At 39.7% G+C, this 26,393-nt stretch overlaps 1 protein-coding gene and 1 long non-coding RNA gene across 4 annotated transcripts in view; one reads left to right on the top strand and one right to left on the bottom strand.

The window, feature by feature from the left end:
• The window catches only part of HPRT1 (hypoxanthine phosphoribosyltransferase 1), a 31,378-nt gene extending 21,503 nt beyond the window's left edge, over positions 1–9,875 (bottom strand). For 2 of the 3 annotated variants that reach the window (XM_086389244.1, XM_086389241.1), the window contains exons 1-2: positions 9,668–9,875; positions 621–727 (exon numbers count right to left, since the gene is read on the bottom strand). In XM_086389244.1, the coding sequence (XP_086245370.1) occupies positions 621–727; positions 9,668–9,694 (134 nt within the window). In that variant the 5' untranslated portion in view covers positions 9,695–9,875. Of the gene's footprint in view, positions 1–620; positions 728–8,095; positions 8,135–9,667 lie in introns of those variants that run through there. The other variant, XM_086389243.1, reaches the window with a different exon arrangement.
• An 8,879-nt stretch (positions 9,876–18,754) lies between these two features.
• LOC147341381 (uncharacterized) overlaps positions 18,755–26,393 on the top strand; it is a 71,447-nt gene continuing 63,808 nt past the window's right edge. Inside the window, exon 1 of the long non-coding RNA XR_015159618.1 lies at positions 18,755–19,055. This is a non-coding gene — a long non-coding RNA (uncharacterized LOC147341381). The remainder of the gene's footprint in view (positions 19,056–26,393) is intronic.

Below are 26,393 nucleotides of genomic sequence, written 5' to 3' on the forward strand. Positions count from 1 at the left end.
TAAACTGTAGATCTATACAACAGCAATACTCATGTGTTAAAATATATGGTATACATACATAGGCAGTGAGTAGGGAAGAAATGTGTACAGGAGACCGAGAGAACTTTACTCTTCATGTTTAAGCGTCTAGAGTCAGAATATTTTAGAATATAGTTATAATAATATTATAATCTTAGAATAAAAAAGAACAGCCAGAGACACAAGACAAGCATTTAAAGAAAGTGAAGTTTTTCACTGAAATTTATTTAACAGAAAATTTTCAAGCTAGTGTGCATAATAATCAAAATATGACCTTGCCTTCCCATGATTGAGCCCCACTCCATTACCCTGTTCAGGGTTGAGAAATCAAAGACTTTGTGACTAAAGTTCATTCCTCCAGTTTCCCTTCAATATTTACTTTATTCTTCTCCATACAGATTCCCGGTATACCATGACTTATACTGGGTTATTCATAAGTTCTCCTCCCCTCCCTTTTTGTCAAGAGGGCTTCTAAAATAGAAAGCATCAATTATGTGAAAAGCTGGCCTAGTTTATGTTCAAATATCAACTAGTTAAAACAGTTGCTGACACCAGAAATTAATATAAGGAAAGACAAAATTCCAACTTGAGATCATACTAACCTGTCCATAATTAGTCCATGAGGAATAAACACCTTCTCCAAATCCTCAGCATAATGATTGGGTATACAAAATAAATTTAGGTCATAACCTGGTTCATCATCGCTAATCTGAAAAAGAAATACAGCTGTGTTAATGAGAGCATTTCAGGATACAAACACTTGATTGGATTTAGATGTTTAAAAACCTTAGCCTATCACAGAAATTTAGATATTATGAGATATCTTGTGTGTGCTAAGTCATTTCAGTTGTTTCCAACTCTGTGACCCTATGGACTGTGGCCAAGAACTTTCTGTAACTTCATAGGTATAATGAATTGTAGTTATAGAAGAAATCAACCACGTTTCAGAGATGAACAGTTAAGATTACAGAAGTTGAATGACATGAAAATTTCTTTAGTTCAGCAGAGAAGAAAAACTAAATAGCTAAGACAAATATGGCAAAATCTTGATAATATTATAAACAGAGGTGATAAGTACATAGAGATCAATTATACTTTTAATATGCTCTCCACTTCTGCATGTTTGAAAATTTAGTAAAAAATGTTTAATACACTATAGTCTAACAAGTTAAAATATCACAGTGAACAAGAAAAATTGATGGTCCCTAACTCAAATCAAAATAGTCTCATCTCACAGTAGGGGAAAAAAAACCCACCATGAAGCTAAGTGATTCCTTAAAAACCCACGCTTGCATAACCCTGAGACTGTTATAATCAACTCATGAGGAGCCTTCATACTAGACACTCTAAGATTGTTTGAGTAGGACCACATATTGGTCATCTTGGTATGTCCAGTTCCTGGAAAGTAAAATATTAATAACACTGAGGACGTGGTACCTGTGGTGGTGAAACATACTATGAGTACAGCTTTCTAAATTTTGTATATGAACCTATACACACAGAGGACTTCCCAGGTGGTGCTGGTAGTAAAGAACCTGTCTGTCAATGCAGGAGATGTAAGAGACGCAGGTTCGATCCCTGGGTCAGGAAGATCCCCTAGAGGAGGAAATGGCAATCCATTCCAGTATTCTTGCCTGGAGAATCCCATGGACATAGGAGCCTGGTGGGCTATACTCCTTAGGGTCACACAGAGTCAGACACAACTGATGTGATTTAGCACGCATACACACAGAAAAACTATAATAAAATCACAAAAACCTTTATCTTGGGGAGTGGAGTTACAGTGATTTTATTTAGCTATATATTTCAAATTGTCTTCGATGAGTATATATTGCTTTTTACAAAGTCAAGTCCTCATTAATTAGTTGTGGTAGTATGTCTTTTCATATATAATATGAAAAGCATAGGGAAATTTTCTAAGATATATTAAAACCAAATCTATGAATAAAAAATTATAATAGAAATAAAAGGAAGACAAGAAAAAAAAGAAAGGTTGGTATGCAAGAATATACCAAACAGTGGTCAACTGTAAGAACTGGGGACCTGCCACTTTCTGCACATTAATCTTGACTTGGGTTTTTTTCATTGTCAATTTCACTTAAAAAAAAATTATAGTTTCTTTATAATTTCTATTCGGCATTATATTTAAAATTTCTTCAGCACCTGGCCAGTTAGCTCAGTTGGTTAGAGTGGTGCTAATACAGCTTATTCCAAAGACACCAACTAGAATTATAATATTTTGTTTCACATTTTATTCAAGATGGAATATCTTCCAAATCACATTCAAGAAGCTGATGACATGAACTTTGGCAGCTGGCAAGAAATATTGGTCAAACCATAATTAAATCTTGCCAAGTCAGTTATTATCTATTGAGCATCTCCTGCTCCACTCAGCACTGTGTTAGGTGCTTAAGGACAAGTAGCTTGGTTTTCAATAAATTGTAAAAATAGATTTTTAAGATGCATCTATTATCCACAGAATTGATAATTATATTTTAAGAAATTTGAAGTTCATGTCGTCTTTCCTTCGGTCCCCAGAGTTCTGAGTTTTCCAGACTTTGGTGGAGTTTCAAGTGCTGTCAGACTGGTAGTAATTGCACGCCACTTCCGTCTGGAACTGTGGCCAGGAGGCTGGTGGTCATTTGGGCAGGTGGATCGGGACATGTCCACGGGCAAGGTCCAGCAGCACGCAGAGCACAGGCACTCGCTGGGCATGCAGCCTGAAGTCAATATGGGTTTGTTTTAAAAACAAACATGTATTACTTTCATACGCAGGGGGGAAAATCCTATTTTGGGTATGGGAGAAAGATTATGCTAGATCCTCTAGGGTGAAGTACTAATGTACCCAACTCAGCATTCACATCAGGCTTATTTCACAAGACATTACTACAAAAAGAATGCGAATGGGACATCTGTGACACCTACAGGAGTATTTTAAGTGAGTATTATTTTTATAATGCTTCATAACAAGCAAGGTATTACTTTTCCAAATTTTATAAACTGAAATCTAATCAAAGTTTTGGGAAAAGGAGAGGTAGACCTTACTAGATCCTATGCAAGGATAAACATTCATGTCAGGCTTGTCAGACTAGATCTGCTATTACCTGACAAGAATGAAAAATGTACCATTTCAGAGTGCTTTAAAATCAAGATCCAGAGCACCAAAATGGCTTCCCTTCCTCCCAGTTACTCACTGCTCTGTCACAAGCATAAACCAGGACCCACCCAGTACTCTGAAACATGCAAGACTTTCACGGAAGACTACTGCTTCTGTGAAAATGACTCAGTATCTGGCTATGGGTTTTGCATGCATCCTAAGAACTTCAAGTCTTGTTTGTATCCATCAAAGCTAATGTGAATTCTGCCCAGAGTTCAAGTCAGACACGCAGTCTAACACAGACAGATCAGCAGGGATATAGCCCCAAATAGGAATTCTGTCATCATGCCAAATTCATTTCCATCTCAGGGAATTCCCTGGCAGTCCAGTGGTTAGGACTCCATGCTTTCACTGCTGGGTGCCCGGATTCGATCCCTGGTCAAGGAACTAAGATCCCTCCAGCTTCGTGGCATGGCCAAAAAATGAAATTTTTAAACAAATTTTCTCCAATTGAAAAGGTTTTATTTTCAACTGGTACTATTCGATTTATATATCACATTCAGTGTAAAAGGGTTTTTTTGTTATTTGATGCATTAAAAAAAATACATCAATATAACTCTTTCCAAAAGGCAAAAACAAAATTCATAAAATCTGCATCACTTGAGGTACTTTAGACATAAATTCACAACTTTGTTATAATTCACTATAAATATATGGGGTTGCCATTTCCTCCTCCAGGAGATCTTCCCAACCCAGGGATCGAACTAGTGTCTCATACGTCTCCTGCAGTGGCAGGTGAATTTTTTACCACTGAACCACCTGGGAACCTCAATATTAATTGATTAATATCTGATATGAATTAACCCCATCTAATATGGATTAGTTAACAATCCAGTGGGTACTTTGATAGGAAGGGATCATATATACTTAATTACATAAAAATGCATTCAGCATCCACCTTGATTATAGCCCTATGCCAGATTTTGTAGGAGGATACAAAGATGATTATAAATTGAGAGACTTCAAAGAGTTTATAATCTAATGGAAAAGACAAATATATATATATGACTAACTATACAGCACATTAAAGCTTATAATCTGTACCATATCTAATCCCACAAGCCCACAAATGTGTGATTATCAAAAGTGCTTATACACACTAAAGATAAATGGAACCCAAGGTCACCTAGCACCAATGACCCCTTCCTAAAGAAATATTAAGCTTAAAGTATATGATAAAGTATTATATTCTGTTGCCTAAATTGCAAACTGAGTAAATTAGACTGACATGTCTCTGGCACCGAATTAGCACAGCCTTCTAAATCAACTAGGTGACAGAAATGCCCAACCTTGTATATGAGTATAAATTACATGGTATTATTTGTAGCTTGTATGTCTAAGGACAGTGGTTACTACCAACACTTCCTAAAAGAAGTGTATTAGTCTGCTGTAACAAAAAATCATAGACTGGGTGGCTTAAACAACAGTAATAGTAACTTATTTCTCACTGTTCTGGAGGCTGTGAAGTCCAAGATCAAGGTTAGCAAAGTAGGCTCCATTATGAGGCCTCTTCTCCTGGCTTGTAGGCAGCTATCTTCTCCTGGCTATGTGTGTGCTGGGGGCGGCGTGGGGCTGGGAACTCTGGTGTCTTTCTTCAAAGACCAAGGCCCCACCCCCACAACCTTATCTAATCCTAATTACCTTCCCAAAACCACTGCTTGGCAGGGCAGGTGGGGCGGGGCGGTGGCTAAAGCTTCAACATGTGAACTTAAAATGCCTCAAGCTCACAAAGAAGCTTCTGGATGGCTTTGGGAAGGACCCAACCCCAAAATATTTAGGGGAGAGCTCTGGAGGGGCTGGAAGTGGTAAACAAATGAAAATGTGGTTTCTTTGCAGATACATCTTTCCTTCTATGATTCCCAGTTCAGCCAGAAATGGCCAAAAGATAGGTTATTAATAGCTCTGAGACACTTACCATTTACTCAGTTCAGAAATCTGACTGCATCTACTCAGAGCTTTAGAAGGTAGCTTTCAAATTCTAACTCATCTATAATAAACTTGTTAATGGTAAAATCTACAAGGCACTTTTATTAATATGAAAGATTACTGAAAAATGTAACATTAGTATATATCTTTTGTTTAGGACCAAAATCCATCTTTTACTATCATAACTTATCAAAATTATTTTATTTTCCAGTAAAACTGGAGCCACAAATTCTTAATAATTATATGTGTCACATCTATAATAATGGTTTTCATACATGAAAAATGTTGTTGCTTGTACCTAAGATGTCTAATTACAAAGATATATTATCTAAAATTACAGTAAGCAAAGAAATTAACTAGAATGAAGATAACACATGCAACATCAATTCATCATCTGTGAGCTGGATGGCTTAGGTCTATTTGTGATCCAAAAATGACAATGTTTATGTGTCTAAACAAGACTAAATGGAAGTGAGGAAATGAGTTTTAAAATGTGAATTAAAAGGTATACAGTAATAGATAAAATACATTTTATTTTATTCTTAGTAACCAACAATACGGGCTTCCCAGGTGGCGATAGCGGTAAAGAATCTGCCTGCCAAGGCAGGAGACCTAACAGACAAGAGTTCTCTGAGTCAGGAAGATCCCCTGAAAGAGGAAATAGCTACCCATTGCAGTACTTTTGCCTGGAGAATCCCATGGACAGAGGAGCCTGGCAGGCTACAGTCCGTAGGGTCGAAAAGAGTTGGACACGACTGAAGCAACTTAGCACACACACACCAACAATAATCCCAAGCTTCCAGAATGGGCAGAAATGACCAGGTGGCATATTTTTACCTTTGATATTCAGACACTTCAAACTCTCAAAAAACACCAAAGCAGATATGTCATACCCTTGGGATAATCTGTGATAACTCAGGGTATCTTAAGACCAAAATTATGAATTTCTGATGCATTTATTCCTAAATGTGAAAATAGTTTAAGCTAGTAGTATGTTCATTTTCCAATTTTATATCAGCCTTACAAATAAAGTACATATATCACTTGCTTGCCCTCCCTTCTAATAGGTAAAGAATTAAAAGCTTTACAAGAATCTAAGGCTTACAAGAATTAAAATCAGCATTCTATTCAACTCAGGGATAAATTATTACCTGCTTCTATGTAAGCGGGCCCATAACTACTATCTATATGTACAAGGACATGCATTTAGCCAACATTATCATCTTTCCTTTCCAGTGTGCACAGTAGAATAATAGGCATGTTAACTCTGGGCAAAATACATGCCTATCAATTATCAGAAGCACAGTGCTGAAGATAGTAGTTCACAGCAATTTCAAATGTCTGTTTGAATTCTTATTTGTAGCAAATTTTTCTAAATATTAGACATTTGGCAGCCACTGGTAGGAAAGTAACAGTCTCAATATTGATATTAACAATGGTGGCTGGCAATTTTACAGCATATAAATCTTATTGATGCATGTAATATACAATTACAGAGGAAGAAGAGGACACTAGCACATCTTCATCTTTAGCATCTCTTCACACTGGGGGTAAAAATGACACGGCCTAATTACTCCCTAGTGAACTACAGAAAGCTAACAGAAAGCTAAAAGAACTCCAAGACCCTTCTTCTCTGTTGATCTGGTTGTTCCTTTTGTCTTTTTCCCGCCTCTTGCCTACAGACTTTCTGTAATACCTAGATATAAAAAATGGACGGAAAAAGTTAAGATGAATCTATAGGATGCATGTCACATTAATTAATCAATTTTAGAATGAAACCACCAAATTCAACTACTCCATTTCTCAGCGGTCACCAAGGATAATTTTGGTCTACACTGTCAGCCTAAATCCTGTTGATAAAATGATAGTGTTGTGGACCCCAAAAAAGCACTATTTTATCAATTCTGTTAAAATGTGGCAGGGTAAGATTTAAGCCCAGTTAATAGGGATTACATTTCTAGCAGTGCTGCTGCTAAGTCACTGCAGTCGCGTCCGACTCTGTGCGACCCCATAGACGGCAGCCCACTAGGCCCCTCTGTCCCTGGGATTCTCCAGGCAAGAACACTGGAGCGGGTTGCCATTTCCTTCTCCAATGCATGAAAGTGAAAGTGAAGTTGCTCAGTCTTGTTTGACCCTCAGCAACCCCATAGACTGCAGCCTTCCAGGCTCCTCCGTCCATGGGATTTTCCAGGCAAGAGTACTGGAGTCGGCCATCCTGAAATGTAGAAGATATTTTATCCACATAATGTATTTCTGATGCTTCATAATAACCTGCAAAAATTTAAAAGCTTGTTCTTTGTTCAAGTGTGTCCAAGTTTTCCCTGGTAGTTTAGAGACATACTTAGAAGTAGCATGGGTCTTACCAGGTAGATCTGGCGGTCAATTTCATCTGATTGATATTGGGTAAGTTACTTCATCCATCTATGCCTCCAAGATCATACTAGTATTTATCTACCTCCCTCAACGTCCCTCGGAATATCTATTATGTATTCTTAGGGCATTTATACTAGATAATGTTGTAAAATATTTACTTCACTGCCTAAGACATAGTATGTACTAAATAAACACCTACTACTGTCACTTTGAACTTAAAAGTGGAGAGGTTAAGAGCAGACTCTGGGGCCAGATAGCTTAGATTCAAATTCTAGTATTGCTGGGTCATCTTGGGAAAGTTACTTAACCTCTCTGAGCCAGGTAAATTTTTTAAATAAACATCAAACCAATTAATATGTATAAAGGGCTTAGTAACCAGCACATAGCAAGCACTATTTAACTGTTTGTTATTGCTAACATGGAGACAATTTCTGGGAAGGAAATAAAAAAGGGAACAGGAATTTGCAAACCAAAAACACAATGAATATCTTGATGTTTAAACAAAACTAACAGCCAGTTATAGCAAAAATAATTCACTGTATGCTGGGGCAAGCATTGGACCCCAAAACTTAAAACCAATCAACCTCCTCAGCAAGTGAATAAAAATAGCTGAGTACGTACTATTAGCATCATATTTAAGCACATGGCGCTTGATAGAGACCTAGGTTTGAGTCTGAGCTCCTCTCAATAACTTCAGAGATTTAGAGCCTAAAAGGATTCAAAGATTCCCCATCTGTAAAATGATAACCATACTTCTGTTAGAGGGTTGTTTTGAGGACTAAATAGGGATAGGCAGGTAATGACAATGATAGGATCCCAGCTGCTACTGTTGCTAAGCCGCTTCAGTCGTGTCCGACTCTGTGCGACCCCATAGACGGCAGCCCACCAGGCTCCCCTGTCCCTGGGATTCTCCAGGCAAGAACACTGGAGTGGGTTGCCATTTCCTTCTCCAATGCATGAAAGTGAAAAGTGAAAGTGAAGTCGCTTAGTCGTGTCCGACTCCTAGAGACCCCATGGACTGCAGCCTACCAGGCCCCTCCTTCCATGGGGTTTTCCAGGCAAGAGTACTGGAGTGGGGTGCCATTGCCTTCTCTGAAGGATCCGATAGGATCCCAGGGCAGACTCCATTAAGACCACTGCTCTTTAAGTCACAAGGCCTAATATGAAATAGAATCCTTTCTTTTTTAGGGCTCAACGGTTTATTTAATTTACTCATCCAACAGAAAATCATCGAGAATTTCTTACGTGCAAGGCACTGTGATTCCTGCCCTTGTGGGAGAGACAATCAACAGGTAATAAGGTAACTGTTAAAATAATAATAATAGTAATAATGCAGGCTAAGGCATTTAACTATTGAGAGAGGGTTGGCTCTTTTAGCAAGCATGATCAGAAGGGGAGAGCAAGGGGAGGGAGCAGCTTGGCTTCCTGGAGAAACAAGAACCAATGAGGTTGGAGACAGGATACCAGAGATGGATTATGGTACCAATGTCCTTGAAGGTCAGGACCAGATTCGCATTTTTTATGTCCCCTGAGACATCAAAGAGCAACGGATTGGGATTCAAGCATATCTGATTACGAGGCCTGGCTTACCTCTGGGCTGTGGGAAAATTACCTAATATCAGTTAACTATTTTCTACGCATGTAGGTATGGTTACGGCTGCCAAGGCTGCCGCGAGGATGCAATGAAGCAATGCGCATTCCCACAGATATTCATCATAGTGTTTGCAGAACTAAGTGAAAATACCAGTCCCCGCATGCCTCCCATGTGGTCGTTTCCGTGCCCGGGGCCCTCTCCGGACCTGCCCTGAGGACCTCACTCCCACACTCCAAACCTACAGAGAAGAGCCTCTCCTAAGAAATCCCCCACCCTCACCGCGCCAGATCATTCCCGAACTGGCCCACGGCCCCTCCCCATAGCACGCTCGCCAGCGGCACATGTCAACCAAAACGCCATTTCCACCCTCTCCTCCCACACGCAGCCCTCCTTCCCGGGGCTCTCCAGAGGCGGCCACCCCGACCTCGCCGTTCCGTCACCCCAACGCCCCAGCGTGACACGCGGCCGAACCCAGGAAGATGCGGCCTCCCCCCTTCCCGCGACCCCAGGCCACCCGGACCCAAGCCCGCACTGCGGCCCCGCGGCTCGGGGGGGGGCCGGTGGCCGCCGCCACGGGCCTCGCGAGCCAGGTTGCTCACCACCACGCTGGGGCTGCGGGCCGCCATAACGTAGCCGGCTGGCGCGCGGGCTGAAGGCAGTCTGGGGAGGAGGAAGCCGGTGGCGGGGCCGAGCGGGAGGCGGAGGCGCGGCGGTGGGCGGCGCCGCGCGGGAAAGCCAAGAGGTCTGCAGGAGCGCTCTCCACCGCCGCTCAGAGCTCCGGAGCAACAGGCCCCGCCCCGCCCCGCCCCGCCCAGGGCCGTCCGCGCGCTCCCCGCGCGCCTCCGTGGGCGCCTGCGGGTTTCCACGCTCCGGTGGTGGCCGTGGGAATTTTCTTCCCAAGGAAGTGGAGAGTCGTCCGCAACCTCTCTTTTGCTTTCCCTCAGTCTCTGTCCAGACGGTCCCCAAATTCCCAGACCTGCCGCCGCCCTCCTTTCCTCCCAGTGGCCCTAAATCGGGCACCGACTCTTCAGGTTTCTGTCACCACGTGGTTCCTCTCGCCTAGCGTCCCCTTCCCAAGACCTTGGACTGCATTGCGGCTTCCATTTCCCTGAATCGTGGCCCAATTCTAACAAAAATCTTTAACTGGGTGTACGAGTTGAGACCTAGAACCGTAGAGTCAACCCGAACAGGGTATAAATCCGAAGGGAAACCTTAACTGTTCTTTGACTGTGCGAATCAGACTCACTGAGCCACTCTTTTGCGTCTCAGTAAAATGAGGGTATTAACTTGGATCGTTGAGAAATAATGATATGTACGTAGACGGTGTTCTATGAGCACACACTATATATATATATAATATATTATATTTTACATTACATTACATACATATATATGTAATGTATGTGTGTGTGTGTGTACAACACTGAAGACGGTGCACGATCAGTAAATGAGAGCTATCGCCTTCACTGATCTTTATTCTTTGCCGCCACAATTCCCGATATGAATCTGGGGGGAAAAATCTTTCCCTACACTCCAATAGGTCGAGCACGCCAATAACAGTTGTTCCATTTCTACTGTGCTCATCTGTGTAGCTCCAGCACCCACCACAGCGCCTAGCACATAGTTGGTGGCCTCCATTAAGGCCACTGACAGGTACGTGGTGGGAGGAGATTTGTGAAACTGGGCAAGTCATTGAACTCGGAGCGTCAGTCTCTTTCTCAGTTACGAACTTTTTGTACCTATCTTTTGGTGATCATGAGTGTATTTCCATTGGGTATAGACGTTGACGTTCATATCAGCACATTTTTATTACTTATTCCTTTAACAAACACTGTTGCCCTAGGAAGTTAAATCAGAGAAGTTTCGGTTATATATTTGGCCCCTGACACAAGCGGACTCAGCCGCCCACGTTGGTTTCTAAATCAAGTTCCAACTCTTCAGAACCCTTCCAGCTTGCTTCTGCTTTGCAGTTTCTTTCTCCAACCCCTATACTCCTGTATTTTAACAGAGACTTGAAATAAATGGTGAAAGCCAGTGATTTTAAAGACAAACAAATCATTATTTCAACCTTGTCATTTTAGGTGACAACTTGGAGCTTTTACTTGTGAAAAAAAAATTTTTTTAACAGCAAACAGAGTACAACCTACAAGAGGTAATCCTTTTGTTTGGTAAGTGAAAATCTGGTTCATATATGACATCTTTTGCTGATTTTGGACAATATATTTTAAATTGAAATGTATTCATTTAAATTTTTAATTGTTTTAAAACTAAAGATGAAACAAGAAAATAATGGTTTTTACTAATTACTATTTTTTCTGTAGTAATTAGTAATACCATTATTTTAACAGAAAATAATTTTGTCAGATAGGCAAAATAATTTTCTCACATAATTTTGTCATTCTGGGTGTCAAATATGCTAGGTATGCCACCATTCTTCACTAGAAGATCTGCATGCAGAAAGAAGTAAAAAAAAGCATGGGTATAACGCAACATTCCCCTGCCCCACCCCTGCCTTTCAAGAAACAATTTTGTAATCCACTTATGTGGACAGAATGAGGAATTATTTCTATACTACAGCCAATTCTGAGTATATTTCTGCTCCACAGGTTTCTTTGTTTAGTAAGAACCTTGTTTTTACCATGGTACTGTGTATTTCTATGGGGGAAAAAATCACTGCAAAAATCCGTATCCTAAATGTTGAAAAACTGAATTTACAATAGCCTTCTCAATGTCAGATGTTTCTCCATCAGATTAAATTCTCATTAGTTTTACTTTGATTCCATGAATTGGATGAGAAACTGAACAATTACTGGAATTAACTAATGGGATGGTTCATTTTATGTGCCAACTTTGCTGGGTTGTGGTGCCCAGATATTTCATCAAACATTATTCTGGATGTTTCTATGCAGGTGTTTTTTGGATTAGATTAGCATTTAAATCACTGGATTTTGAGTATACCAGATTACCTCCATTTCAAGTCCTAAATAGAACAAAGGCTAACCTCCCCTGCCGGCAAGAAAGAATTCTGCCAGCCAGACTGGAACTGCAACTCTTCCCAGTTTCCAGCCTGCTAGCCTTCTCCATCAGATTTTGGACTCAGCCAGGCCTCCACAATCACATGAGCCAAGTCCATAAAATCTCTCTCTCTCTCCCTTTCTCTCTCCACACACACACATCCTGTTAGTTCTGTTTCTCTTAAGAACCCTGACTAATATAACTGATTTTCAATTTGAATCATCACATGATATCAGTATAAAACTGACATCATTTAACTGTGAAGTTCTCCTGCTAGTAGAGCTACATCTTAAAAGCTATTGTTTCACTTTTCATCATGTACAAGGAAGCATGACATCAAAAAGTAAATGAATGTTGAAAAGTATTTGATCTAAACAAAAGTCATTCATGAGCAATATGAAGCTACCCTCTCTGCAGCTGGACCTCCTTAAGTCATCCTCTTTGGGCACAATTTTCTTAAAATAACTACAAACCTTTGAGGTAGATGATGCTGTCTCTGCAGGCATGCATACAGCTTCTGGTTTTCATGTGATCAGTGATATCACTGAGGAGCCCCACCCACGAGTGGATAATTATCAACAAATGTTTTGTTCACATTGTACATTCATGATCAATTTTCTTAAATAACAAGTTCAGTATTTTTCATTAGTTATGTACTTTAGTTTTTTAAACTCATGCTAAAAGGGTGGACTGCAAGTTTTAAAAAATATAAGGGTTGTAGATTTGCAACATATAATGAATAACTATTGTACCAAGAGCATTCAGACTGTTTGCTGTATTATGTTCTATGGCAGGACATATTTCTACCTCTATTTCCTGAATATATTTTACATACATGTACATATGTAATTTCCTATGTCCACTGGCCTAGTGGCTTCATGTATCTTGCAGGTTTTGGCATGGGCACACCCAGCTGGCACACCCAATGTCCAGCAAGAGGCAGAGTAGTGAATACTGCTCTCCCAACCCCCACCCAGGATAAGAATGAGTCGGTTGTCTCTAACTCATAGTGTGAGTGCATTTGCTGACACAAGTGAACACCCAGCACACTGTCCTTGAGAGGAAAAGGGAGAAGGTTTATCACTGGCTGTCCATTGGTTGTTGCTTAGGTTTAACTGTGTTAAAGTGAGAATTTGGTTCTCTGCATATTGCATCTCACAAGCTAGTAGGCAAGGCCAAGGCAGAAGCTGGAATTTAAAAAGTGGTATGCAACTGACCCATCCTGGCTTATCTCGATTCAACTATTAATACTTACACTTTGACTTCCCTGTTGGTCCAGTGGTTAAGAATCTGCCTGCCAATGCAGGGAACATGGGTTTGATCCCTGGTGCGGGAAGATCCCACATGCCGTGGTACAGCTAAGCCCATGAGCTGCAACTAGTGAAGCCCTTGTGCCTGGAGCCTGTGCTCCACAAGAAGAGAAGCCACCACGAGAAGCCCACACACAGTGCAACAAAGAGTAGCCCCTGCTTGCCACAATGAGAAAAAGCCCACGTGCAGCAACAAAGACCCAGCGCAGCAAAAAATAAATTAATTAGTAAAAAAAATACTTGATAGGAAAATGAAAAATCTGGGACAAATGCTAAATTGGACAAGATGCAGGGTAACACATAAACTGGGACTGTCTTTGGCAAACTGGAATATATAGTCCCCCTATAATGGTGTAGGCCAGGTTGAGGATGTTTTCCAATGCTCCTGATAGGCAGCTCCCAATCTCTGACCGGTTTTCTTCCTCTCCAGTTCATGTTGGCCACCATGCCTAACATAATTTGTGCTTCAGATTCATGGCAGGTCTCCAGTTTCATCATCTAGCATTCTGTTCTTGGCTCTCCTTACAACCTTTACTTCCCACTTCAGTTTGGATTCCACCTGCACCACTCTCTCACCACTGCCAGAGGTCCTTTGTACCCTTCTAATTCTGCTCTGCCACAATGGCAGTGCCACATCCTTGTTCAACCCACAGCCTGCTTTGCCCACCCTATTAGGCCGTTAAGGGCTGCTGGAGAATATCCCACAACCATGGACATTGATTCCTCTACAGATTCATGGTCTCAAACCTCAACCGGGCCCTAAACAGCCATGCACAATCCTTTACAAGTGCTTGGTCAGTTACCCCTCTTGTTCTCCTCAGGAATGTTCTGAACACATTCTCCTTCAACTCCATCAGATTCACTCTAGAACACAGATTCAACCCATTAACTTATGAAGAGATGGAAGGAATCAGACCTGAATCCCATCAGTTCCTTCCGCCAACATCTGCACTGCTTCTTCACCTCTTTTCTCCAGGCCAAGAGGTGATGAGTCTCTCCATACTTGCTCCATCTGCTTTTTCATTTCCCATCTCCTCTCAACAAACCTTCATTACCTCTGTCTCCTGCACCAACCATTGTACTGAAAAAAACTTTAACAAAGAACACCACTGACTGCTATCTTGCCAAATCCAATGGACATTCCTTTTGGCCTTACATAATTGTCCTTCACATTGCATTTGATACTATTTATCACTTTGTTCTTGAATGTCTCTATATTTCTTTGGCTGCTGGAGCACCGCCTTCCTGATTCTCCTACTGCCCTATTTCTTCTTGCTCCTTCTCTCAAACTTCCCAGTATACCCTTCCCATGTTAACATCCAATACAATCACACTTAGTGCAATGATCAAAATCAGGAAATTAACATTGCTACAACAGTGTTAACTAATCTAGAACCCTTATTTCAATTTCACCCATTGTCTCATTAATGTCCTTCCTGGACCATGACTAGTTCCAGGAATGCATATTGCATTTCCCGAACTCTCCTTCATTCTGAAACAGTTCCCCAGTCTCTGTGGTCTTGACATTTTTGAAGGGCACTGGTGAGTTACTCTGAACAATGTCCCTCGATTTGGGTTCGTCCAATGGTATGACATCATTAGATTTCAGGCAGTCCACTTTGGGTCAGAAAGCCAACAGTTGTGATGCTGTGTTCCTCACAGCGCTTCACCTTAGGTGGCGCATGTTACCCATCTGTCCCATTATGGATGTTCACTTGGATTACTTAGTTAAGGCAGTGTCTGCTAGGTTTCTTCACTATAAAGACACTATTTTCCCCTTTGTAACTAATAAAGATTATGAGGAATGGTACTTTAAGACTATGTAAAAAATATTGTTTCTCATCAAACTTTCACCAATTTTAGCATTCTTGCCGGAAAGAATCACTGGGATGTTTATCAAATGTTGATTTTTCCTATTAACATAATTCCTTTTTAGTTTATTAGCTTGAATTCTATTACAATGAAGAGCTTTCCTTTCTCCCTATTCATTATTTATTAAGTTATTTATATCATCATAGACTCAGAGACTCCAATTTTATCTTATACATAATGATCCACTAGTAGCATGACTTTGTTACCCAAATTGCCCAAGATTTGGCCATTGGGAGGCCCTCTATGTTGGCTCCTATATCTTGATGTTTCCCCACCATCCTTTGAGCACCGTGTCTTTATTTTTTTGGCTGTTCCACGCAGCATCCTAGTTCCCAGACAAGGGATCAACTGGTGCCCTCTGTCTTGGGAGCATGGAGTCTTAACCACTTGACTGCCAGGCAAGTCCTGAGCACTAATTTCTGGCACTGCATGATTTTCTATGCTCCTCTTGTGCTTTCCGAGCCCTAGCCTTGGAATCAGCCATTTCCCCAAAAAGCCCTGGTTCCTTTAGGTTATAACTTTTAATTCATGATGGTAAAAACCAAATGTCTTATAATAAGCTTTTAGAGATTCATTCATTCATTCATGCCTCACTGCCAACTGGCAGGATCTTAGTTCTGGACCCGGGATGGTACTCCGGCCCTCAGCAGTCAAATCATAGAGTCCTAGCCACTGGACTGCCAAGTAAATCCCAAGAGTAATTATATTTTAAAAACTAAGGTTTAAAATGTAATGCCATCTATCAGTATTTAGTATGTGTGCTGTGTGTGTGCTCAGTTGCTGAGTCATGTCTGACTCTTTGAGACCCTATGGACTGTAGCCCACCAGGCTCCTCTGTCCATGCAATTTTCCAGGCAAGAATACTAAAGTGGGTTGCCATGCCCTCCTCCAGGGGATCTTCCTGACCCAGGGATCGAACCTGCATCTCCTGTGTCTCCTACACTGGCAGGCAGATTCTTTACCACTGAGCCACCTGGGTATGTATATGTATACTTAAGTTTGTACATTTAAATACTGATATATGTACATTTTGAGGTATGTTATATTATTTTTTGAAAAGAGAACCTTACATAAAATAGAATTAGTAGCTCACAAAAATAAAAAAGAGCTATATACTGAGTATACAGTTTGTTCTCAAGGTGAGGCAATAAAAGAATTAATTTCTACATGAACACAGAGTTGTTGCCTCACCCAATATAAATGTGTACTCTTAAAAGGTCTACCTTTCATGCTTCTGTGCTACATTTGAGTGTTTTTGCTATAGAAATTTGTAAAAATCAGCAAATGAGACAGAAAGGGTTCCTTGCTTCTAGAGAGGCTAAAATCTCTAAGGTTATGTTACCTTCTGTTTTGGTTTTCAGAAAGCACTGTTACTCTGGTTATTAATACAGTTAAAGCTGTGGCTACTTGACGTTCTCAGGTATCTGTATGCTAACATGACATCTCTTTCTGATGGTGCTCTTTTCCAGGATCAGGTTCAAAATTCAGAATATTAAAAACAGACAGGGTATTTTACACCAAACTATCTTTAACACCTTCTTAGATGTCTGCTAGCACCAAAGGCTTACTCCTTGATCTCCTGACCCACAGTGTGGTATCACAAACAAAAGGATTGAGGGGTGTGTGTTAGAAATTATTAGGTATAATAGATATGCTTCATAATTTTTCATGAGTTCAACAGTGAACTGTCTTATATAGTTCAGGATCCCATTGTAGGGAAAGTTGTAAGTCAAAGAAGCTCAGGTTACTTTAGGTTAATTTTGTACAGGTCAAATATACTATAGGAAATTGTGTGTCTTTTCAAGCTGGGCAGTAACAGGGAGACAGATAAGAAATTGACCTAAAAAATATTTTATTGCTGAGTTTAAAATACCTCTGTTGTTTGAAAGTGATTATATAGAACACATTGTACAGGACAGATCGTAACACTGAAGATTTATCAAGGCCTTCTCTGTTGGTATGTTCTTGCCTCAGGGTTATCATACACTAAGTATGATAAAAAGTTACAAGTAGGTTCATTCCCTTGTGTACTAGTCTCTAATCAGACATTCCATTTTCCTCCATTCTGATACTTTTGGTTATTTAAATGCAATCATTCCATCATTCAGCACAGTAGTCTCTGCTCTCCCTTCATGCTTACTTAAAGGGCCCTGCTATAAATAAGATAGAGCTGTGCTGTTTAAGAGAGCAGCCACTAATAAAATCAAATTTAAAAATTGGTTCCTCAGTCTTACTTAGCCACATTTCTTTAAAAAAGTTTTAAATTGGAGTATAATTGCTTTACACTGTTGTGTTGGTTTCTGCTGTACCAAATGAATCAGCCACATGTATATGTATGTCCCATCCCTCTTAGACCTCCCTCCTGGTGGCTCAGACGGTAAAGAATCTGCCTGCAATGCAGGAGACCCAGGTTCGATCCCTGGGTTGGAAAGATCCCCTGGAGAAGGCAATGGCAACCCACTCCAGTATTCTTGCCTGGAGAATTCCATGGACAGAGGAGCCTGGCGGGCTACAGTCCATGGGATCGAAAAGTCAGACACAACTGAGTGAATAACACAACACCCGCCTCCCCCAATCAGTTCCCTCTAGGTCATCACAGAGCATCAGGCTAAGCTCCCTGTGTCATACAGCAGGCTCCTTCTAGCTATCTATTTAACACATGTAGTGTACATTCGTCTAAGCTACTCTCAATTCATTCCACCCGCTCCTTCCCCACGTCTGTTCTCTGTGTCTGTGCCTCTATTCGGGCTCCCCTGATAGCTCAGTTGGTAAAGAATCCTACATTGCAAATAGGTTTATCGGTACCATTGTTCTAGACTTCATATATATTTAGCCACATTTCAAATGCTCAATAGCCATTTGCAGCTAGTGGCTACTGTATTAGTGTGGACACAGAACATTTCCATCACTGTAGAAAGCAGAGTGGGTCTTCTGGAAGGAATGCCAAAGAACAGTCTCAGAGCCTCATGAGAAAGGAAGCAGGCTTCTCCGTGTAAGCGGATACTGATCCCAGGTGCATAAAACTGACAGACTGTTCCAGTGTACCAAAGATTCACAATTTCCAGGACTATTTTAGTGTAGAGGGAGATGAGTTCACAAAAGCAGATGACTATGGGGGGAACACATGTATACCTGTGGGTGATTCATGTTGATGTATGGCAAAAACCATCACAATACTGTAAGTAGCCTCAAATTAAAATAAATTAATTAATTTTTTAAAAAGTAGATGACTACTCCAAGTGGAAAACAAAATAGGACTGAGTAAAATGGATGAGATATCTATGTATGGCAAAACCAATACAATATTGTAAAGTAATTAGCTTCCAATTAAAATAAATATATATTAAAAAAAAAGAAATCTAGTTGTGGTTGTTTTAGACTCTTTTCAGAATTGCTTTCAATATTCTATTTTCCAACAAAGGCCCCATTCTTTTGGCTCCATTTGTAACCCTCAGTTTAGCAGGTGGCGTCAATGCCCTTGAAATGAACACATTTGCTCAAAAATCACTATCAGTGGACTTCCAACTGAAACAATATTTCTAAAACAAAAAGCATAAATTCCTCAGACTGATACGTTATTTCCATTATCTGAGGGAGGAATAGAAACAGGAGAGTGAGAGTTGTGGGCAAGGATACAGAGCCCCGGACTAATCTCCTGCAGGAGTCCTGCCTTCAAGCCCGGATGACAAGATTTTGTATTCTGGTATCCCTGGCTACCTGGGAAGATGGGGAGTGGACCCTCTCAAGCTCCTATCAGTCAAGCGCAAGAAACCAGAGGTCCCTGTGGAAGGTACACTTGGAGCTAATGTGGGATGGGGGCATAGCTAGTAAGGGGCCTGGCTGTGCACTGCCAGCTCAGAGCCATAGGCTACACAAAATAGCTACCAGTGGAAATGAAGTATCATGGGATTTTCCTTGGAAACACCTTCCTAATATAGGAAACTAGTTTGAAGGAATATTATCAGTATAACTAAAAATAATGCTAAAAATGACTTTGTTACTATATAATTAAGACTATGCCTAATTTCCACCATTTACTAGAAGCAGCTGCTTTTTAAATAACTCATTTTCACCAGTAGCTATTGCAAAATAATTTAATGTTTGGCTGAATCCAGGTAAGATTCTGTAATTTTCGTGAACATATAGAAATGTTTCCACTCAACTTTGTGTGTGAACTTTTAAAGGTATAGTATCTGACAGACGTTTGTAATAATTATTTAGCAATTGTATTTTGCCTCTATTATTTTAATTGTACCTCCTAATATTCTTAAGTATCTTTGGGGAGTTTAAATTGGCATTAAACTAGATGAATAAGCACTTGATTTTATATATCTACCAGAATTGCCTGTAACATATACCTATATAACACATAATATAGGGGTACTTACATATGTAAGTGAATTTTGACCTTTAAGATGATTTCAAACAAAACCCCAAGAACTTGTGTTTGCTTCTTCCTCCTCAAATCTGGGGAAATTCAGATAATAGCAAACACTTAAATAGCACTTACCATTGGAGAAATTTAAACACTGGAGGGGTTCAATAATATTATTGTGATTATATTTTTTAAAGTCTTCATGCTATATATATATATATATATATATATATAAAATAATGGGATTTGATTCAAAATAAACCATGGTGTGTGGGAGAGGAATAGGTAGGGGTGTATATGAAACAAGATTGGAAATTAGTAATTGTTGTATCTGGCTACTGTGTTCACAATAAAAATTTTCTGCAGGGCACTTAAGTTATGTGAATTAACGGACTTTAAAAAATGTGCACAGAACTTTGACTTGGGAGTTTCTGTTTAGAAATTTACCTTAAGGAGATAATCAGACAGGGAAGAAAGCTATATGTTTAAGAATGTTCATCTCAGCATTATTTTTAAATATTTTTTACTCATGTATCCTATAAGAAAAAAAGAAATGTTACTTTAATAAAATGAAAAAGGAATCTAAGATGAAGACATGAAATACAAAGCAAAACAGTGGCAGGTGACGGGTCAAAACAGCTCAAAAGACCAGTTTCCTCTATTTTGAGTGTATGTCAGTAGAAAAGGTAGAGAATCCTCTGATTCTTGATTCCCTGATTCCTAAATGGGAAAGGAGAGAGTCCTCTCTAGGCCACCTGATCCAAATATAGTTTATACCCTTTCCTCCAGATGTGGTTCCTTAGTGAAACATCCTGATGACTCACCAAGGCTTACTCATATTTCCTGAGATCCAGCCTTCTTCAGGCTCCCTTAACAAGAACTGCTGTTTCTGCTGGTATGTTTAACTTTAAAAATAAATAATAATTTCAAAATTACAGATAAGTTACAAGAATAGTACAAAAAAAAAAAAAAAAAAAAAGAATAGTACAAAGAACTCCCGTACATCCTTTACCAAGACTTACCAACCTGTGACATTTTGCTCTATTTGTTTTATGTCTTTTTATACATACACACACATGGATTACTTTTTGAACCAGTTAAAATGCAGACATGACACACCTTTACTCCTAAACAGCTCAGTATGTATTTTCTAAGAACAAGGATATTCTCTTATATAACAATAATAATCACAATCAGAAAATTAACATTGAGACAATATCATCTAATATTCAATCCATATTTACATTTAGTTCACAGTCCCCCAAATGTCCTTCATAGCGAGAATTCTTTTTCTGAACCAGGATCCAACTCAGGATTGCACATTGCTTTTACTTGTCATGTCTCTTTGGTCACTTTTAACTTGAAACAGTTCCTCTGCCTTTGTTTTTCAAGACGTTGATTTTTCTGAACAGTACAGGCCAGTTGTTCTGTAGAATATTCTTCAATCTAGAGTTCCCTGTTGTCTCTTCATGATTAGATCAGCCCTCTTTGCACTCGCAAAATAATGGCAACCTAACCTGCAACCAACTTAACTGTATGATGATAGGGAAATGGTTAAATAAACTGTGATACAACCACAAAATGTACTATCATGCAACCAACAAAAATGATAGAGTATATTTACTGAGCTGTGAAGACACTTTCAATTTTTAATTGAAAAAAAGCAGAATACAAATCGATAGTTATAACATGAGCCCATTTTATATAATTACATATATGCATAGAAACCCTGAAGATTTTACAAAAAAATATAATGGTGACCTATGGTCAACAGGAATATGATGGATTAAATTATTTTTTTCTTTTTTTTTTGGTGCCATGACTGAGATGATGGAGTAAATTTTTTAAAATTTATCTGTATTTTCTATGACTATACTACCAAATGCAATCTACAGATTCAATGTGATCCCTATCAAATTATCAATGACATTTTTCACAGAACTAGAACAATAAATTTCACAATTCATATGGAAACACAAGACTCCAAATAGCCAAAGCAGCCTTGAGAAAGAAGAATGGAGCTGGAGGAATCAACCTTCCTGACTTCAGACTATACTACAAAGCTATAGTCATCAAGACAGTATGGTCCTGGCACAAAACAGAAATACAGACCAATGGAACAAGATAGAGAACCCAGAGATAAACCCATGCACCTGTGGGTACCTTATTTTTGACAAAAGAGGCACAAATATATGATGGGGCAAAGATAGCCTCTTCAATAAGTGGTGCTGGGAAAACTGGACAGCTACGTGCAAAAGAATGAAATTAGAACACTACCTAATGCCATACACAAAGATAAACTCAAAATGGACTAAAGACCTAAATGTAAGACCAGAAACTACAAAACTCTTAGAGGAAAACATAGGCAGAACACTCAATGACATAAATCAAAGCAAGATCTTCTATGACCCACCTCCTAGAGTAATGGAAATAATAACAAAAATAAACAAGTGGGACCTAATTAAACTTAAAAGCTTTTGCACAGCAAAGGAAACTACAAATAAAGTGAAAAGACAACCGTCAGAATGGGAGAAAATACTCGTAAAGGAAACAACTGACAAATAATTTCCAAAATATACAAGCAGCTCATACAACTCAATACCAGAAAAGCAAACAACCCAATTAAAAAGTGGGAAAGGGACCTGAAGAGACATTTCTCCAAAGAAGACATACAGATGGCTAGCAGGCACATGAAAAGATGCTCAGCATCACTCATTATTAGAGAAACGCAAATCAAAACTACAAGGAGATATGCCTCACACCGGTCAGAATGGCCATCATCAAAAAGTCTACAAACAATAAATGCTGGAGAGGGTGTGGAGAAAAGGGAACCCTCTTGCATTGCTGGTAAACTAATGGATGTAAACTGGTAAACTGGAATGTAAACTGATACAGCCACTATGAAAGACGGTATGGAGATTCCTTAAAAGACTAGGCATAAAACCACCGTATGACCCAGCAATCCCACTCCTAGGCATATACCCTGAGGAAACCAAAATTGAAAAAGACACATGTACCCCAATGTTCGCTGCAGCACTATTTGCAACAGCTAGAACATGGAAGCAACCTAGATGTCCACTGACAGATGAATGGAAAAAGAAGTTGTGGTACATATGTACAATGGAATATTATTACTCAGCCATAAAAAGGAACACATTTGAATTAGTTCTAATGAGGTGGATGAACCTACAGCCTAATATACAGAGTGAAGTAAGTCAGAAAGAGAAATATAAATATCGTATACTGACACATATATATGGAATCTAAAAAGATGGCACTGATTAATTTATTTTCAGGGCAGCAATGGAGAAATAGACATAGAGTACACACCTATGGACATGGCGGGAGGGGAGGAGGGAGAAGGGGAGATGTATGGAGAACATAATATGGAAATTTACAATACCATATGTAAAATAGATAGCCAATGGGAATTTGCTGTATGATTCAGGGACCTCAAACAGGGGCTCTGTGACAGGCTGAAGGGTGGGATGGGGAGGGAGATAGAAGGGAGGTTTGGGAGGGAGGGGACATGGGTGTACCTATGGCTGATTCTTGTTGATGTACTGAACAGAAAACCACAAAATTCTGTAAAGCAATTATCCTTCAATTTAAAAAAATTTTTTAAACTTAAAAAATTATCTGCATTTTTCTAATTTTGTCATATGAGCATCAAGTCATCTGTGAATAGTGAAAATATCTTTTAAAAACTTTAAAAAGTAACAGGATAGCTTCACTTTTATATCTGAAGGATCACCATGTGGAAAAGGAAATACTTATTACTTTCCTGTACCATGAACCAGCTAATTTCACTTAAAATCACTTCATCTTATTTGCTTTTTATGACAACCCAGTGGTTTAAGGGATATATATTACATATAACATGGATACTATTTTGACAGAGGTGTAGGGGCTGAGACTGAGAGGAGGAAGGTACCTTGCTCAGAGTTTACCACTTACTGGACACAAAGCTAGGACTCAAATCCAGGACTTTCAGACCATAAAGTTCCTAATTTATCCACTTCACTCTGCTCTTGTGTGGCTCTTTTTCAGGTGTCTGCTGCCTGACTCTATCTCATAATGGGCTTAGAATTTTGACAGTTTCCCAGATTTTGGTCTTACCATCATACCTCTGATGATTTTCATAGGTTTCATAAATAGGCACATACCTTAACTTTTATTTTTCTCCTAAGCAAGATTTATATATGTGTATCTATGTACATTGGAGGAGGAAATGATAACCCACTCTAGTATAGTCTTGCCTGGAAAAATCCCATGGACAGAGGAGCCTGGTGGGCTTCAGCCCATGGGATCACAAAGAGTCGGACACAACTGAGTGACTCAGCATCGGTGTACATTAAATGACTTTGCTTTCTGATGTGCCTCAAGCTTTGAGTTATCTTTATTATGTGGCATTTTCCCAAGCAAGGTGGCTAATCAAATTCATTACCTCATGACAGCACTGGCCTCAACATCTTCCTTCTCTCAACTTTCCTTTCCACCATTTTACCTCTCAGGTACCTACGGTTCCCTCCACTCTGTCTTTGTAGGTCCTCTGCCAAGGAAAGGAAACCAGATGGTGATTTTGCACAGGCACCTATTAAACCTCTGCTATTGGGGAGGGGCTAGGTAGACAGTCCATGCACAGTCCCAACCAACAGAAGGACTTTTCAGTTTCGGTCTTGTCATCTAGTGGGTTACTCTTCTCTTTGGGTCATCTGCAAAAGCAGATTGGCAGAGAACCGTGTGATGGAGCGTGGACTATATGGACACTAAATAGAGTCAAGGAAGTCAAGTAAAACAGGAACTCAAAAGCGCAAATTGGCTTTAGCAACAGTCACTGGTGAACTGTGCCCGAGTGGTTTTAGTGTAGTTGAGAGAAATGGAGAGATGTAGACAGAAGTGCATACAGTGAGCTAAAGAGTGTATAATAAAAATATTGAAGTGGAAATATCAAGTGAAGACTTGACTTTCAAGAAAATTATATGAAAAGAGAAGGTAAAGTAAAACTAGAAGGAAGCACAGGAACAAGGGACAGTGTATTAGGGGATGGAGATCTTCAGTCTGTGTTCTCTCCTCTAATTCTCACAGCTCTATGCACAGAGTACTAGTTTCAACTGCATTTAAAAGATGAGAGATAATGGAAGTGGAGAGTCAGCAACCTCATCAAGGCCACCGAAATCCGGAGGCCATCTGTAAGTACAAAGGACTGCAGACTGATATGGAGAATCTGAGACCAAACACCAGTATTTATGGGGCATCAGTCTGCATTGGGATTTCCTCTAGCAGGTCATCTTCCACCAAAGTAAGAGTACGGTAAACTCTAGGCAGAGGAGAAGCAAACAGTGGAAGAGAATTACGAGAAGTGGGAAGCTGAGGCCAGTGGTGTCAAGGGGTAATGGAGCTCATTAACCATCTTATCCAAACTGAGTATTTAAGGAAGCAAGACCAAATAAAATGAAGGAACTAAGAGTCTGGTGAACATGGGCACAGAGTACAAGTTAGGAATCTTGGCCAAAAGTTCAAAAGAAAAACATACAAACAAACAAAACCCAGTAGAATCCAAATTAGTTTATCAGTGGTAAAAATAGATCCAAAAGACAGAATGAGATTCTAAAGAAGTATATGTGGAAATCAAAGCAGATCAATTTTATCACTATGATTGATGGTATCATTAACAGGCAGATAAAATTCAGGTCAGGACAATTTGATGTGACACTCATGCTTGAGTAGCCAACACATTGGGTAAAAATGTCCAGAAGAATAGCATAGTGTCCCATTTGAGACGCAGCTTCAGTGAATGGAGCAGACTGCCGATAGGGACTGGAACTAATCACCTGCGGTCACACAGGTGACAGTTTGATCAGTTGATTGTGGTGACAAGTAAGAACAATACAAGAGGGCAAAGACCAGGACACCATGGAACATTTAGATCAAGGTAGGGGGAAGAGTCAGGAAAGGAGTAGTCTTGAAAGAGTGGTATAGATCATGGAAATAGTTTCCAGGAGGGCATCAAAGGAAAAAAAGAATAAAGATAGGAACGTTTTAAAGTTTTATGTCAACCACCTTTCTAGGAAATGGCCTACAAACAGTTGGCTGCATTTCCAAGTTTCATGAAATGGAGTGACTCTGGTTATTAAATGCAGTAAAGGCAGCCTAAATCCTTTCCTACCTTGCCTCTTTCCCAGGGAAAAAGAAAACCTGTCAAGCCTTTTTCCTAAGCAACATATGTTTTCTTTAACCCCTTTCCCTGCCCCTTGGCCCCCACCCTCATCTCCACCCCCAGCATACTGGATTCCTGCCCTAGGCTGCTTGGACACATGGGATAAGGTGAATCACTTAAGAACCATTCTTCCAAGGGAGGTCTGAGAAGACTATTGTGTTTGAGGATAATGCCAAAATTTCAGCTCTTTGATCTGCAAACTTTCAGACACTGCTTATCTTCTATGCTTGCTCTCTAACAGAGAACATGAGACCAGGGTCCGAAGAATTACTGCTTCCTGGTAATACTAAATCAATACTAAATATAGAACATAAGCCTATTGGGCTTAAGGATCAGGAACATTTGAAAATAAGCCTTTCTGTTAAGTTGTCTGGCTAAACTCTGAAATGAAAATAATACCAGTCTTCATTATTACTAAAGTTTCAAGTTACAAAAATGAACTCTCTAGTGTAGTTATCCTGTTTGTGGCTACTCCTTAAAGACTTAATTATTTCATAAGCATATGAAAAAAAGGGGAGGAAACATAACCAAAG

The sequence above is a fragment of the Bos grunniens genome, chromosome X (assembly GCF_055505025.1).
Source record: "Bos grunniens cultivar Pamir isolate PY7600 chromosome X, Bosgru_T2T1.0, whole genome shotgun sequence".
Classification (NCBI taxonomy): Eukaryota; Metazoa; Chordata; class Mammalia; order Artiodactyla; family Bovidae; genus Bos; species Bos grunniens.